Source organism: Perognathus longimembris, chromosome 28, assembly GCF_023159225.1.
Source record: "Perognathus longimembris pacificus isolate PPM17 chromosome 28, ASM2315922v1, whole genome shotgun sequence".
Taxonomy (NCBI): domain Eukaryota; kingdom Metazoa; phylum Chordata; class Mammalia; order Rodentia; family Heteromyidae; genus Perognathus; species Perognathus longimembris.
In genome coordinates this window covers 56226920-56244108 of record NC_063188.1, presented here as the reverse complement: position 1 = coordinate 56244108, position 17189 = coordinate 56226920, and the positions used below count along the sequence as shown (strand labels likewise).

The window sequence follows — 17189 nt, the reverse complement described above, 5'->3', positions numbered from 1 at the left end:
CGCCCTCATCTGAGGCCCATGCCCCCACCAAAGCACTCCTTCCCCACATTCTACCCTTCTCTCTCACTTCAAAGCGCCCCTCCTCCACCACGGTCTCCCAATGCCAGCCCTCCCCTAGGCTGAGGCCTATGCCCCTCCCCCACGCTGTTATCTAGGCTGAGGCCCACTTTCCTACCCCCCACTGACCAACCAAAGTGCCTTTCCTCCCACCCTCACCCAAAGCGCCCCACACCCACTTGCTAAAGTGCCCTTCCCACAACCTCCCCCATGCTGGGGTCTAGGATGAGGTCTACGCCCCTCCACCATACCGCCCTCATCTAGCCTGAATCCCACGCCCCTCCCCCACTCTCCCACCAAAGCACCCTCCCACAGGCTAAAGCCCATGAGGTGCACTTGCACATCTCTCATAACCTGTTCCCAGTACCCTCAGAAAAGCAAAAGGAGCTTCAGCACTGTTTACAATTACTTTAAACCAAACTATGAGCACCAGTGAAGCATCTATGGTTTTAAAATGAGCCAGTGTCATGTTTTAGTCCTCATCTTTGGCGAAGGTGGTTTCATCACTCCCACCAGAAAAGCAACCATTCAGCCCTTGTCCCCCCCAGGGCATGGCAATCCACAGGCCATTCACCAAGGAGTGCCTTGAGGGCAGCCTCCGAAACTTCCCCATCCATGTGTCCCAGTCCATCTCTGCCTGCCCCACAAACTCAAGCCAGCAGCCTAGCTCAACTCTGCCATGCGGTTAGGCTCCCCAAATTGGGCCCCACCACCCCATCTCTCCGTTATAGATCAAGAGAAAATGGACTGTTTTCTTCTAAAGTCTCTCAGGTCTCCCCTTCCATTCTCCTCCACACATTTACATTCATTTCACTAGTTTCAGGGGTACTTCAGTTTGTGGGAGGGTTTTACCAGTTCCGGCTGTTCCGAATCGTCTGAGTTCCAAGAAGCCATCTTGAGCTGTTTGCAGAGGTGCGGAGCTAGCTGCACGTTATGAATACATTGTTGCCAATGGCCAGGAGTTCCCTTAGAACACAGCCCAGCTTCTCCACGCCCCCTACGCAATCCATGTACCCCACGCTACTCCACGCCCTCCACGTACCTGCACATCTCCCCTCTTCCACGCCCCCTACGCAATCCACGTTCCCCACGCTCCTCCACGCTCCTATGCAATCCACGTTCCCCACGCTCCTCCACACCCCAACGCAATCCACGTTTCCCACACTCCTCCATATCCCCTACGCACATCCACGTTCCCCACACTCCACATCCCCCGAGCACCTTCTTATCCCCCCAGTCCTCCACGTCCCCTACACACACTTCCATGTTCCTCATGCTCCTCCACGCCCCCCACGCACCTATGTCCCCCAAGCTTGTCCAAGTCACCTCACCCTTGCCAATGCTCCTCCACGCCCCAGGCACCTCCACATCACCCTCACTCCTCCACGCCCGCCTATGCACCTGCACATCCCCACACTTGTCCATGCTCCTCCATGCCCCCCACGCACCTCCACATCCCCCACTCCACACCCCCTAGTCACATCCACGTCCCCCACGCTTGTCCTCATTCCCTCACCCTTGCGCATGCTCCTCCACGCCCCCAAGCACCTCCTTATCTCCCCACTCCTCCACCCTCCTCCACGCCCCCCACGCTCCTCTATGTCCCCTATGCTTGCTCATGCTCCTCCGTGCCCCACCCATGCTCCTCCATGCCCCTACATACCTCCACACTCTCAGCTCCCACGTCCCTCCACACTCCTTCATGCCCCCATGCTCCTCTATGCTCTCCCACGCTCTTCCACACCCACACTCTTCCATAACACCTGCCAATGCTCCCTATGCTCCTCACACTATGTGTGTTACGTGTGTCACCGATTAGGAATTATCCACTTTGAAATAAGCCCAGTATGTTCAAGGTGGGATTTTTTTTTTTTTTGCCAGTCCTGGGGCTTGGACTCAGGGCCTGAGCACTGTCCCTGGCTTCTTTTTGCTCAAGGCTATAGCACTCTGCCACTTGAGCCACAGCGCCACTTCTGGCTTTTTCTATATATGTGGTGCTGAGGAATCGAGCCCAAGGCTTCATGCATGCTAGGCAAGCACTCTACCACTAAGCCACGTTCCCAGCTGACCATTCTTCTACTCAACACCGTTTTTTCTGATTATTATGAAGTATTATCAATTTTGATTATTTATCTTCCTATTCCTATATGTGTCTTTCAGAGACAGACCAAGAAGATTCAGCTTTCCCTAATGATATTTGGTTAGGGTTTAATTGTTCTTAAGTAAAAATTCCTCCAGGAAAAAGAAGGTAATTTCATGTTAGATCATGGATCTCTTTTATATTTTTTTCCCTTTTAAATGGCTGAAGCTGTCAGGGGTCAGAGGTTCAGTTGCTTGACTGACAGCTGTCACATTCTCTTCCATATTCTGCTTTCAAAGGCCATGTTCCTAGGAGAAGTGGAACTGGGTGACTATTCATTTGGGCAGAAATGGAGGGTTGATGGAAACTGTTCCTGTTGATTCTTGCAGATTCTCAAGTCTGACAGGCCTGAAAACAGTATTTCTGATACTTTTAATGATTGACTAAGGCTGTTATGTGCATGGAGGCCAAGCCAGCTGTCAATTAAATAGTCACTACTTTGGTAATGTTCCAGCTGTGGTGGCTGTGTCAAGCCCCTCATTATCAATAGTATCCCTGGAGACTCTGATCCAGGCTCAGGCACCTGGAGGAGGCTCTGCTCCAGCTGCCTATGTCCCCAAGTCACTTTATTCCAGCCTGGGGAACCACCACAGCTGTCACGGCTACTGCCCCAATCTTCACTTTGCTTGGGGAGACTTTGTTCCAGTCCTAGCTATTCTACATAGTGAGCAGTGATTGAGATGACCTATAGGTGACTTTACCTATAGTTGTTCCTGATTACCCTGCCCACACTCTCCTAGGATAGTGCCACATTTTTCTTCAATCTGGTTGGAAACCTCCCTAACCCATGACAACTGAGTCATGCAGGCCTACTGCAGGCTGTGGGACTAAGCACAAAGTTCATGGCTAACAGGCTATGGTGCACGAGCCCCTCCCCCACTTTTCAGAGCCATCTGGGACCATGGGCTCACTTGTTCCTAGGCACTGCTTTCCAGGGGCTGCAATCAAGCCCTGATAAAGTTTCATCTAGCGCTTCGTTGCCTGTTTGTGGTCTTTGTGTTAGAGCAGACAACTCAGCTGGGCACTGGTGGCTCACATCTCTAATCCTAGCTACACAGAAGTCTGAGATGTGAGGATTGCAGTTCAAAGCCAGCCTGGGCAGGAAAATTCATGGGAGGCCTATCTCCAATGAACCAGCAAAAGCCACACATGAAGCCATGGCTCAAGTGGTAGTGCACTGAGGTGCCAGACTTTGAAGTCAGGCCCCACCACGTGAACCCCATTTTAGAATCGAGCCCTGAGCCAATCAGATTTGTACCTGTGTTCTAATCTTGCTTGCACAGCTGATTGTTGTAACCTTGTTCTTTGCCTTTATAAGCCCTGTGTAATCACAGCTCGAGGCTTCCTCCTAACCTCTGCTGTGTCGGTGGGTAGGACGAGGCCCGAGTTGGCAGCTCGTTAAATAAAGCCTTGCCTTGCTTTTGCATTTCGGAGTGTCTGAATCTCGGTGGTCTTCTTGGGGGTGGTCTTGCGACTTGGCACAACATTTGGGGTTTCGTCCGGGATAGCCCCAGAGACCCCGAGATCCCAGACTCCGAAGGTAAGAAAACAGCGGCTTATACTTGTAGGGCGCGAGTCAGTTTGGTTTTTGGCTGGAACTGACCAGGAGGGCCTCCTAAACGAGACTCAACCCACCCACCTTGTACTTGGGTCTGCTCCTTCTGCTTATCTGGCAGGAGGTTGTGGGCCAACTCGGGTCCACTCCTTCTGCACCCTTGCAGGAGGTTGTGGGCCAACTCGGGTCCACTCCTTCTGCACCCTTGCAGGAGGTTGTGGGCCAACTCGGGTCCACTCCTTCTGCACCCTTGCAGGAGGTTGTGGGCCAACTCGGGTCCCCTCCTTCTTGCAGGAGGTTGTGGGCCAACTCGGGTCCATTCCTTCTGCACCCTTGTAGGAGGTTGTGGGCCAGCTTGGGAGATCTCCAACTCGTAGCTTTTCTTAGGCCTTTGTGTTTTCCTCCTTTTGTATTACATCTGATCAGAGCTATGGATAACGTTCTATCTTGAGGACCTCCATCTAGCCCCCTAGACTTGATCCTAGCTCACTGGAGGGAAGTTAAGGAGATAGCTCATTTTTGTGTTTCTTTCTTGCACTGTGCCTGACTGACAAACGGATGATGGGGAACGTTCCTTCCACTCCCCTGGACTTGACTTTAGCTCATTGTAAAGATGTACAGGCGATGGTTCACAATCAGAGTGTGAGTGCCCACAAAAAGAACTCTGGGGGGACCCCCACCCAGCCTTCTTAAGCAGAAAATTGTTTGGTGCGCTAAAATGTTTTACTAAGACTAAAAATGTTTACTATCAAGCCCTGGAAAATGAGGCTGGAGAATGGTAAAATCATTTGTTAAAGGTTTTTGTCTTAAAATGTACGGCAGATGCTTATTCAGCGCGCTTTAAGATCTTTTGAAAATGTATGTGTCTGCATGTGTGAGTGAACATGTTCAAGACTGCAGTATGATGCAAAACTAAGTTTAAATTCAAAGGTCTTCATGCCATGCAGTAACTGGGACTGAAGAAAAAAAAGAGGCTCTTTTGAAACAAGCAGCCCGTAAGCAAAGGGCGGCACCTGGTTTCAGATTGCCTGTGAGCTTGTTTTTCCGATGCAGATAAAAGCTAAAGTGTTGTTAGTGTTAGAAAGGCTTTGGAAATCAAGAATACATTTCTAGATAAGAGGTTTGGAAGTAAAATTGTCCTAAATAATTATTGCAAAGTGAGAAAGGGAGAATTGTGGCTACCAAAATGTTTAATTGCCATTCCAGCTTCTTTGTAGGTTTTTTGTAAGTTTCCAGCAGGCCCACAGAGAAGCACAGGTGATTCCTACAAGTTTGTCAAGATCTAATACTGACCCTTAATAAGTTCCAGGTAAGAGAGCATGCTTAAAAACTACTTCTGTGTGGACCACCTTGTTCAACGCCCCTGAGTCAGCCTGAAGAAATTACAGAAGATGATCTTCACCCATCAGCCCCCCTTTAAAACCGAGGGACCAGAGTTATTTTCGGATACTACTTTTGGCCCTACTGCCCCATGCCTTACCTCTATTATCATCCCCTAGACGTGCAAGCCATTGAAATGGACAGAATGGAGCCATGATTGGCTCCCAAGGTACCAAAAAGAAAAAGGGGGAAATGAGGTGCCAGACTTTGAAGTCAGGCCCCACCACGTGAACCCCATTTTAGAATCGAACCCTGAGCCAATCAGATTTGTACCTGTGTTCTAATCTTGCTTGCACAGCTGATTGTTGTAACCTTGTTCTTTGCCTTTATAAGCCCTGTGTAATCACAGCTCGGGGCTTCCTCCTAACCTCCGCTGTGTCGGTGGGTAGGATGAGGCCCGAGTTGGCAGCTCGTTAAATAAAGCCTTGCCTTGCTTTTGCATTTCGGAGTGTCTGAATCTCGGTGGTCTTCTTGGGGGTGGTCTTGGGACTTGGCACAACAGCACCAACCTTGAGTGAATGAAAAAGCTAAAACAGAGCCCAAACTCAGAGTTCAAGCCCTAGCGTGCCCGTGCGTGCGTGCACGCGCGCACACACACATACACATACACACACAGACACAGACAGCTCCTGGGGCTACTAGCCCAAGGCACACTTAGCAGCATTGTAGAAAGCTGATGAAGAGTTCAAGTGTGGCTGGGAGCACAGAACTAAGGAAGCTGAGTCTAGAGACCAGTAGGTGAGAGGCTTCAAGATAGTTAAGATTGTGAATTGGCTTCACCCCAGCCTGCTGGAAGTTTTCCAGAAAACCACCAAGGAGCTGGCGCACAGGTCTCACATTAGCAGCCAGGGGCTGGGCCACTGGAAGCCCAGAGCTATAACTAAGAGCACGAGGTCCCAACATGCTCACCAGTGCCTGGCTAAACTATATCTTGAGTCAGACGGAGCACAACGGTTTATTGACAGTCAAAAGCAAAGACAGTCTGTTAATATTCATAACCACAGCACCTTTAGTTTGTACACGTGAGTCACAGCCCTTGAAGCAATGCAACACTGCTGCTATCAGTGGGAAAATACAGGGACAGTCACAAAGGAAGACAGATGATCTATGTTGTATTCTTTTGATACTAGAGACATGTGTGCGCGTGTGCGTGCGCACGCGCATGCGTGCATGTGTATGCTCATGATGCATGCATATGCATATATAAATATAGAGCCACTGTTTTTACCCTGTGTGCACCCATCACCCAAATCTGGGAAATTTTGTGTCAATAAAATGTCAAAACGGCACCTGTGGTGCTGAGGAATCAAACCCAGGCCTTCATGTATACGAGGTGAGCACTTTACCACTAGGCCATATTCCCAGCCCCTACAGTGAGTACATTTCTTATCCAACTTGATACCTCCTCCCTCATTTTTCCCCGCCTCCCCCCTCCCCATTACCTTCTCCCCCTCATGAGTTGTACAGTTGGTTTACACCATATAGTTTTGTAAGTATTTCTGATGCATTGGTTTTTTTTGTCCTTTGTTAGAGTGCCATTCTTAAGTGAAAACACCAAGTGAGGGTACAATGCCCTAAGTTCAAACCCCAGTCAGTACTGGCAGGCAGGCACACACACACACACACACACACACCAGAGAGTGGGATTTTTGAGAGTCTTAGGCAAATGAGGATGAGGATGATTGGTCACCTTATCATTGATCTGCATTGTGCTTAAAATTTCTAAAAATAGTTCAGGCACTGGTGGCTCATGCCTGTAATCCTAGTTACTCAGGAGGCTGAGATCTAAGGGTTTTGAGGCCAGCCTGGGCTGAAAAGTCCCTTTGAGACTATTATCTCCAACAAACCACCAGAAAACCAGAAGTGGATCTGTGGCTCAAAGTGGTAGAGCACTACCCTTGAGCAAAAAGAGCTCGGGACAGTGGCTAGGCTCTGAATTCAAGCCCTATGACTGACAAAAAAATCTAAAAATAACACCTGTTCTGTATTAACATCTATAGATTTTTTTTTTTGCCAGTACTGGGTCTTGAACTCAGAACTCCAATCGCTTTCTTGGCTGTTTTGTTTAAGGCTAGTACTCTTATCACTTGAGCCATACCTCTGCTTCTTTTATTTTTTCCACTTCTTTCATTACTATTTGTGCTAGTTCTGGGGCTTGAACTCAGGCTGTGGGCTCTGTCCCTGATCTTTTTTTCCCTCAAAGATAGGGCTCTGTCACACACCTCTACTTCTGGCTTTTTGGTGCTTAATTGGAGATAAGTGTCTAAGAGTCTCTTGGATATGTACACTCAGTGTCCATGCCCTGAGTTCTAGCCCCAGTACCAGTACCAAAAACAGGGAAAAAAAGAAATATCCTGAACTTATTCTCCCTATAAAATTTTAGTGGTGCTATTCTAGGACCATCACCCCAAAGCCCTTTTCTAAGCAAATTTTGAATTTTTTGAGGCATTTCAGATATCAGTTGCTATAGTCAATTTCTAGAAATTTTTTTTGGTTCAGTGAGGTCATAATTTTTGCTTGTTGGTGTACAAGATTCCTGTTCACTGAATAAGTAGGCATTTTTTTCAGTTTTTATAATCTGATTTTGTGCATGTCTCTCTAGAAATTCTAAGCAGTAGTGCTTATTTTCAGGGACTCTGTGGACATTTCTGCTATTTCACCAACAGAGGGCACTCTGGGCCATTTATTTTTTTTTTAAATTTAAAAATGTGAAGAGTTCTGTTTTTTTTTTTTTAAACTATGTAACTTTCCCCACAGTAATGGCTGCCATTCTTTCCTTAGATGGATTCTGTATGAGCCAAGATTTGTCCCAAAGCTGCAGGGAGTGTCTTGTCAGAATGAATTGGGGGCGTGTCTACAAGCCATTTGGAGCTGTTACTGATCTTGTTGCTTCTTCTCATAGCCACTGGTGTGAGCTCAGTCATTGCTGAATTCTGCTGGGCTCAGAGTATCTCAGCAGGAACCAGCCCCAGTTGCCTATGTTGTAACTTTACCTCTCCCTTTTCTTCCCCCAAGTGGATAGTTACTGCCTCCATTCTTGCTGCTGATTTAGGGGAAGGAATGGAATTGGCCAAGGACAATGCAAGGTTTGATCACACCTGGAGTCCTGAATGGACTTAGGAAGACCAGTGCAGCACATGTGTAGTGCCAAGGCCCACACTGCTACAGACACCCTGCTGCTGACATGGATTTGTGACCCAGTCACTGCAGTCTGTCTCAGGTGATGCCCATTAGGCAATAAGTCCATTGGCCAGACCCATGAGTGACCACTTGGTACTGATGTAATATGCTCAGACACCCTATCCACAGGCATTGGCCTGGAGAACAGGGACCATTAAGATCTACCAGGTATTCGTTTCCCCAGCTTGACATTGAGTTCTAACACACACACACACACACACACACACACACACATTCTGTGGTGCGCACACGTGTGAATGTGAGTGCCTGTAGTGGGGATTGAACCCAGGGTCTTGTGCTTTCCTTTGGCTTTTTCACTCAAGGCTGATGCTTCACTACTTGAGCCACACCTCCACTTGCAGCTTTTTAGTAGTTAATTGGAGATAAGAATCTCAGAGACTTCCCTTCCTTGGGCTGGCTTTGAACCTTAATCCTTGGATCTCAGCTTCCTGAGTGGGATTGGAGGTATTCAGCATTATCTTCTCTCCCATTCCCTTCCCTCCCCTCACAAGAGAGAGAACCTGTGGCCTTTGTCTTTTTGTGTTGGGTTTATTTCACTTAACATAATGTCCTTTATTTCCATTTTGCTGCAAATGACAGCATTTTATTCTTCTTTAGGGCTGTTTATTCTGTATACAATGTTTTCTTTCTTTCTTGTTTTTTTTTTTTTTAACAGCACTGGAGCTTAAATTCCCAGCTTCTAGCTTGCCTAAGGCTGGGTGGGAGCCTTTGAGCCAGGCTTCTGGCCCAGGTTTTCATTGTTTGTAGAATAAGGTCTTACTTCCCCCAGGGTATGCCTGAGTTACAATCCAGCTATCATCTTGTGGACTTTTCTGTTCAGGCAGGTGTGGCTATTGAAGGATTGACCTCCACCCTATTGTCCCTGGGAAAACCTCAGGTATATGGGAACTTGCTTTGATACAAGGCAGGGCAATGCACTTAAGCCCAGCTATAAACAATCCATTGTAGGCCCAAGAAAAAAACACCAGCTTCCTTAGACCCAGTGCTTTCAGACCCCTTATAAGCCTGGTCCCAAATTCACCCCCTCCCATAACCTCCAATCCCGCTGGAAAGTCTGTGCCCCTCACTGTTCTTCAATGAACAGTCCTGTTGATGATTGAGTCTGGCCTATTCCTTTTCCATTCTCCTCCATTTTCCTATCAGCTATGATCCTTTCAAACCCAGCCTCACTCATAGTTTGGGATGGCAGACATGAATCAACGCAACATGAGTTGAGATGGGATGGTGTAAACTTTTCTGCTCAACTTTGGTGGCTTCGAACTGCAACCCGCTCATTCCCAGCCTCCCAAGTAGCTAGAATGACAAGCCACCAGTGACTAACCACATTTTCTTTCTTTTCTTTTTCCTTCATTGCCTCCTTCCCTCTCTCCTCATTTCTTTTCTTTCCTTCTCTTTCATTTCTTTTTTCTTATCTTCTTTTCTTCTTTCTGTCCTACTCCTTTTCTCTTTCCTCCCTCCCTCCCTCCCCTTAATCTTTCCCTTCCTTCCCCTTCTCTTTCCCTCTTCTCTTTCCTTCCTTCATTTATTTTTTCTTTTCTTTCTTTTTACTCGTTTCCTACTTTCTTCTCTTTCCTTCCCCCCATTCTCTCCTTTCTTCCTCCCATCCCTCCCCCTTCCTTTTTTTTCTCCTTCCTTTCTCTCCCCCCCCACCCCACCCCCGCTTCTTCCTTGTACTGTGTGTGCACATGCATCAGTCCTGGGGCTTCAACTCAGGGCCTGGGCATTGTCCTATCACTTGAGCCACAGTTCCACGTCTACCTTTTTGCTGGTTAATTGGATATGAGAGCCTCATGGACTTTCCTGTGTCGGCTAGCTTTCAATTATGATTCTTAGATCTCAGCCTCCTGAGCAGCTAAAGTTACAGGCATAGGCCACTTATACCTGACTAGTACTTGGGTTTGAACTTGGCCTGAGTGACATCCCTGAGCATTTTGCTCAAGGCTAGCACTCTACCACTTAAGCCACAGCTCCATTTCTGGCTTTTTGATGAGTAATTGGAGATAAGAGACTCAGACTTTGATGTCTGGGCTAGCTTTGAACTGTGATTCTCAGATCTAAGCCTCTCGAGTAGCTAGAATTATAGGCATGAGCCACCAGCACTCCACTTTTTGAGGAAATAATTTTATATGTCATGTAACCATTAGTCATTACATGTGTAATAATTCTAACCAACACAGAGAGCATTTGTTTAAATTGGTATCAAGTGACTGTCCACCCCTTATTTCCATTTCTTCTATTTCCTATTACATGTAAATACCAAAATTAAAATTCCCCACTATCAAAGTAATTATTAGAGCACAGAGCAATGGCTTAATATACTAGTTAGAAAAAAATTTCATTGCAAGGTATTGGTATCTACTTTTTATTATCTTATATAAATGTAAGACATGTACAATAGATTTTTTCCATTTTGTTTGAAATAAAATGTGCAAAAGATTGTTGTCTTCTCAGAATTCTTGAAGTTTGGAAAATATTAATTTGAAAAAAATTAATCTCGAAATAGTACCCATAAGAGGCTTGGTGGAGCATTCTTTTTCTAAACTCATGAAATTTAAGAGTTACCTATTTCCTCCCAAAATTTCCCAAATATTAAATCTGTTCAGTAAAATTTTTGAAGAGTTTTGACGAAATGAATATTTCTTTTAAGTAATCATTGAGGTGTATCAGACAATTTCTTTATTGAATAGGATTTGTTTATATAATGGATAGGATGTAGAAAAATAGATTTAACTTATCAAGAACGTTTGGATGGAGGCTGCAGATAAAAGAGCAACCGTTGCAAATCCTATCACAAGAATGAAAATAAAGGATTCATCACTTAGCTCTATCCGGAGTTTATGATCATCTCTGCGGTCATGAGCCCCTCTTCCTCTACTGTTTCTAGGAGTTAAGAAAATAGAGGTAGGGCTGTATGGTCCCCAGAGCTCTTGTTTGCCAGCAGAAGTTTTATACTGGCGCCCAGCACAGACTCTGAATTGATAATTTGTATTTGTGATGAAATTCGAATAATTAAATGAAGTATTTGGTCCTTTGTACAGCTAAAGGAAAAAAGAAGAGAGATATGATGACTATATATTTTTTAAATTTTGTTTTCATTATTATTAATCATTATTATTGCTGGTCCTAGGGCTTGAACTTAAGGCCTGGGCACTGTCCCTGAGCCTCTTTGTGCTCAAGGCTAGTGCTCTACTACTTGAACCACAGAGCCACTTCTGCCTATTTTGAGTAATTTGCTGGAGATAAGAGCCTTAGGGGGACTTTTCTTCCCAGGCTAGGATTTCCTTTCCTAGGATTGTAGGCATGAGCCACTTGTGCCTGGCTTAATTTAGGATTTTTTTAGAAGAAAAATATATATTCATCTCATGAACAGGTTCACAACAAAACTAAAAATTTTACTCTAAGTATCCAGTGTTCTTGAAGTGAACCTCTATTAGGTAATTTCATTTAATGTAATAGCAAATATTTATAATTGTTAAGATTTAATTACATTAGGTTTGGAACTGAGTCTTGCTGTGTGGTTAGTAGAATCAAGAAATACTGAATAATTCAATAATAATAAACTAAGTAAATGACTAAATTGTTCACAAATGAGTGTTACATGCATGCATGCTAGGGAAGAGCTGAGATTTTTGGGACAAGATTTAGTTACTCTAAACCTCTTAAAAACTCACACTCATGGGCTGGGAATGTGGCTTATCAGTAGAGTGCTTGCCTAGCATGCATGAAGCCCTGGGTTTGATTCCTTAGCACCAAAAAAACAGAGAAAGACAGAAGTGGTGCTGTAGCTTAAGTGGTAGAATGCTAGCCTTGAGCAAAAAGAAGCCAGGGACAGTGCTCAGGCCCTGAATTCAAACCCCAGGACTGGCAAAAACAAACAAAAAACCCCACAAACAAACAAAAAAACACCTCACATTCATGACAAAAGCTCAATTTTCAGCAGGATACAGGACTAGGTTATTTTTATGCTGGTTCTGGGACTTGAACTCAGGGCCTGGAAGCTGGTCCTTAGCTTTTTTTTCCTCAAGGCTAGTGCTATACCATAAATGGACTTGAAGTTTGGTTAACTAGAGATAAGAGTTTCACAGATTTGTCTGCCTAACCTGGCTTAGAATGGTGAACCTCAGATGTTAGTCTCTGAGTAGCTATGATTGCAGGCACAAGCCATCAGCACCCAGCTAGGACTAGAATTCTCTTTCTCCCTTGAGCTGTTTTTTTTTTTTTCTCAAGGCTAGGTCTCTTTCAAGTTATAGCTCCACTTCTAATTTTTTTAAATGGTTAATTGGAGATGGGTCTCATGGATTTTTCTGTCTGGGTTGGATTCTAACCACGATCCTCAGATGTATGAATAGCTTTGTATGAATAGCTAGGATTACAGGTGTGAGCCAGTGTCAGAAAAATTTAAAGACTAAGGAAGAATATACCTGTTCAGTTCCTTTATCGGTAATGACTTGAAGATTATAAACGATAGGATCTCCGTTGATGGGCTCCAAAGACCCCCATTTAATCTCACAGGCATTGTATTTCAGCCGATGTATTCTGGGAGCTAGAAGAAGAAAATGTCACTTTAGAAGATATCGTTTTTCCTTAATAATTTTTTGTGCCTGTCCTGGGGCTTGAACTCAGGGTTTGGGCACTGTCCCTGAGCTTTTGTGCTTAACCCTAACACTCTACCACTTGAGCTACAACTCAACTTCTTGCTTTTGTGGTTAACTGGAGATCAGAGTCTAATGGAATTTCCTGTCTAGGCTGGCTTCAAACCACAATCCTCAGATCACAGCCTCCTGAATAGCTAGGATTACAGGTGTGAGCCACTGGTGGTTCGACATGTTGCATTTTATTTTACTGTTCAAATAAGGAGAGAAAACTTGGAGCTTCAGAAATAAACTAAGTATTTATGTTTAGCTTTAACCATTATAAATGCATCTACAAATTGATTTGTATAATAAATCTTTTGAAAAATAGAACGAGATATATAGCAAGGCATATATAACTATTAGAAAGTAGAAGAAGCACTTTTAGGGGAATCAGGAGTCTGCAATTCTGATTGTGGCTTGTGCCAACTGATTCAGAGGGTCCTGTAGCTAAGTTACTTACCATCTAGAATTCTGAATTTCTTACTATTAAAATGGTATTGATGGTAGAGTGGTTGGCTGAATTAGGTGATTTCTAAAGTATTTAAATAAAATTGATTATAAGAGTCTCAAAAGATCTTAAGTTGTACTTTGGATCTATAATTCTTCCCTCTTTGGGTACTACATTATTTATTGATCTGTAGTTCTAGGGTTTAACCCAGGGTTTTAGCACTTGTTAGGCCAGCACTCTCCATTTTGAGCTAAAGCCTCAATCCTTTAGTTCATGTTTTGTTTTGGAGACAATGGTCTCACTAACCTGGGCCAGCCTTGAACCTCTGCCTCCTGAGTAGCTGAGATAACAGGAATATACCACCACATACAATTTATTTTTTTGTGTGTGTCGGTTTTGGGGTTTGAACTTAGGACCTGGCTCCTGTCCTTGAGTTTTCTTTGCTCAAGGTTAGTGTTCTACCATTGTGCCACAGACCCACTTCCAGCTTTTTTACTGTTGAATTGGAGATAAAGAGTCTCTCTAACTTTCTTGCCTGGCCTGGCTTTGAACTATGATCCTCAGATCTCAACTTCCAGAGTAGCTAGGATTAAGGTGTGATCTATCAGTGCCTGGCTCCCAACTTATTTTTAAAATACTTGTTACTGCTGTTTTTTTTTTCATCTATTAGAACTCAAAGTAATATAGCCTCCAATATCATGACTCATACTACTCACCTTTAAGTGTGGCTGGTGGGGTTTTTTTGGTAGTAAAAACATAGATATCAGATTCTGGTCCTTCACCAGCTTCATTACATGCCTGGATCTTAAATGAATATTCAGTGCATTCAGTCAATCTCTGTACTCTGTGAGTCTGACAAGGTCCATGGTAAATGACAGAAAATCTAGGGGAGGGAATAAAGATGAGGAAAACAATATTACCAATCAACAGTGATATATGTACAAATAGCTTTTTATATAACTAACTAAAAGCTTATTTTAAAACTTCACTAAAGTCACTTGACTTGACTAAAAAGTCACTTAAAGCCAGAAAGGTAAGACACAAAACCAAAAATAGCCAGTTGATAGATAATATAATGGCAAGGAGCCGGCTCACCCACCATAACCTCTATTTTCTGATGAATTGTGCTAGATAAATGAACAAGTGCATTGGAAGAGACAACAATAAACAGTTACAGCTATCCTATGCTGTTGTCTTTGGGTTGCATTTACATGTAATTAATTCACTGAAACTACTTTGGCGTATATGATTAAGACATAAAATCTTGGCTGGGTGAGGGTGGCTCACACCTAAAATCCTAGACATTCAGGAGGACAAGATTTGAGGACTGTGGTTCAAAACCAGCCCAGGCAGGAAAGTTCATGAGATTTTTAGCTGCAACTAACCAGCAAAAAGTAAAACTAGGGGGCTGGGAATATGGCCTAGTGGTAGAGTGCTTCCCTCAGATACACGAAGTCCTGGGTTCAATTCCTCAGCACCACATATGTAGAAAAAGCCAGAAGTGGCACTGTGGCTCAAGTGGTAGAGTACTAGCCTTGAGCAAAAGAAGCCAGGGACAGTGTTCAGGCCCTGAGTTCAAGTCCCAGGACTGGCAACCCCCCCCCCAAAAAAAACTAGAAGTGGAGCTGTGACTCAAGTGGTAGAGTGCTAGCCTTGAGCAAAAAAATCTCAGAGACAGTGACCAGGCCCTGATTTGAAGCCCCATGATGGTCAATAGTAACAAAAGACACCAATAAAATTTTTTAAAAGATATGAAATCTTAAATCATTTAATTATAATATATAATAAAAAGTAAAAATTCTTTACCTGTCAGATCGATCTTTCATGAACAAATTATAGCTTATAAAGCTGGAAAGTATTCTTCTGTTTGCATTGTTGCCCCATTTAAGTTTGAGGCTCTGATGCCCCAAAATTGAACATTCAAGGGGTGGAGGGTCAAGTAGAAGTGGTTTGGTTTTGCTCCTTATTGGTTGACTAAAAGGGCTTAGGCCATAATGATTTATTGCTTGAATTCGAATTCTAGTGGCAAAAAGAAAAATTAAAATACATTATTCTACATATAAACTAAATGCCTAGTAACTGACTATCATATTATACTAAATATTACAGACAAAAATTTGAAAAAAAAGTCTGTTCCCCAATCACTATTGATAACTACTGATGGCAAAAATGGCTCTTACTGAATGCTAAACTTTCCTATCCAGTAGAAGTCCTTTCAAGAAGAATACTATGTAGATTAAATATATTATATGAATATATAGCTCAAATATTTCAAAAGTAAAATTTAAGTGACTTACTTATACATGGTGTCTGGTTGTAGATTTCTCAGTATACACTCTGTTACAGTGTCAACAGCCATAATTCTTCTATCTCCATATTCAATATTGTATCCAGTAACTGGAGAACCATTACAAATTGGTTCCTCCCATTTAATAGCAAGGCAAGATGATGCTAAGTTTTCAGGAACTTTGTTTGGATCTTCTTGTAAATTCTGTACTATTGAGGGTACAGTTGCTAGTGTGGTCACAGTAGCACTTTCTCCAAACTGTCCGGCTCCAACTACATTTACAGCCTGGAAAAGATACACTTTGTTAGAGATTCATTATTACTTTGTTTTTGTACATAGCCAGTTGGTTGCATAGTAAAACAATTTCATAAAGTCAAACTCTAATAGTATGCTTCTAAATTGCTGAAATTCAGAAAACTTTTAGGTTGTATCTATAAGAAGGAGATGAGTGAATATAAGGAAAGCACATTAAGAGTGTGGAAATGGATATCTGAAACAAAAGCAAAGCAAAGCAAAACAATAACAGAGTAAATTGTTAAAAAATAAAACACACCCAGACCCAGCTATAGGTTGCTTACAAGAAACTCACTTTACTATAATAACATGCATAGACTGAAAGAGAAGGAATCGACAAAGATATTCCAAGCAAATGGATCTGAAATAAAGCAGCAGCTGTTCTTATATTTAAAAAAGCTTGCTCATCAGAATCAGTGAGAAGAAACAAAGAAAACCATTATACAATGATAATAAGTGGATCGATTCAGCAAGAGGAAATAATTATACATGCATAAATCTACCCAATTTTAAGAGCATTTATATATATAAAGCAAATATCTCTCCAAAAGGAGAGATAGACACTCAATACAACAATAGTTGGGGACTTTAACCCCTCATTTTGAAGGCAAATCATCCAGAAAATCAACAAAGAAACAGCAGAGTTAAACTGCAGCATAGAGCAAATCAGTCTAACATAAATCTATAGAGTATTTCATCTAAAGATGGCAGAATATATTCTTCTCAGCAGTATGTAGATTATTCTCAAGTACAGATCTTAAATCAGACCATAAAACATGTCAACCTGGGTGCCAGTGGTTCACACATGCAATTCTAGCTACTCAGGAGGCTGAGATATGAGGACTGTGGTTGAAACTAGCACAGGCAGGAGAGTCTGTGAGGCTCTTATCTCCAGTTAGCTACCTAAAACGCTAGAAGCAGAGCTGTGGTTCAAGTGGTAGATCACTAACCTTGAGCAAAAATGCTAAGCAAAAGCACCCAGGCCCTGAGTTCAAGCCCTAGGACTGGTACAAAAAAAATAGAATATTTATTGTCCCTTTCTGATTACACTCTAATAAAAGCTAGAAATTAATAACATGTAAAACATCAGAACCTACTCAAGTACATGGAACTCAAAACAACTTAATCTTGAAGAAGCAATGGGTCAAGGAAGAAATCAGGAGGAAATTTTAAGTTTCTCTTGAAATGAAAAT

The 17189-nt window shown here is 43.3% G+C and overlaps 1 protein-coding gene across 1 annotated transcript in view; it reads right to left on the bottom strand.

Annotated features, from left to right (window-relative positions):
* Positions 1–11000: 11000 nt before the first annotated feature.
* LOC125343054 (fibronectin type III domain containing protein 3C1-like) overlaps positions 11001–17189 on the bottom strand; it is a 46212-nt gene continuing 40023 nt past the window's right edge. Inside the window, exons 22-26 of the mRNA XM_048335362.1 lie at positions 15713–15987; positions 15222–15434; positions 14132–14298; positions 12755–12876; positions 11001–11371 (exon numbers count right to left, since the gene is read on the bottom strand). Coding sequence (XP_048191319.1) covers positions 11060–11371; positions 12755–12876; positions 14132–14298; positions 15222–15434; positions 15713–15987 — 1089 coding nt within the window. The 3' untranslated portion in view covers positions 11001–11059. The remainder of the gene's footprint in view (positions 11372–12754; positions 12877–14131; positions 14299–15221; positions 15435–15712; positions 15988–17189) is intronic.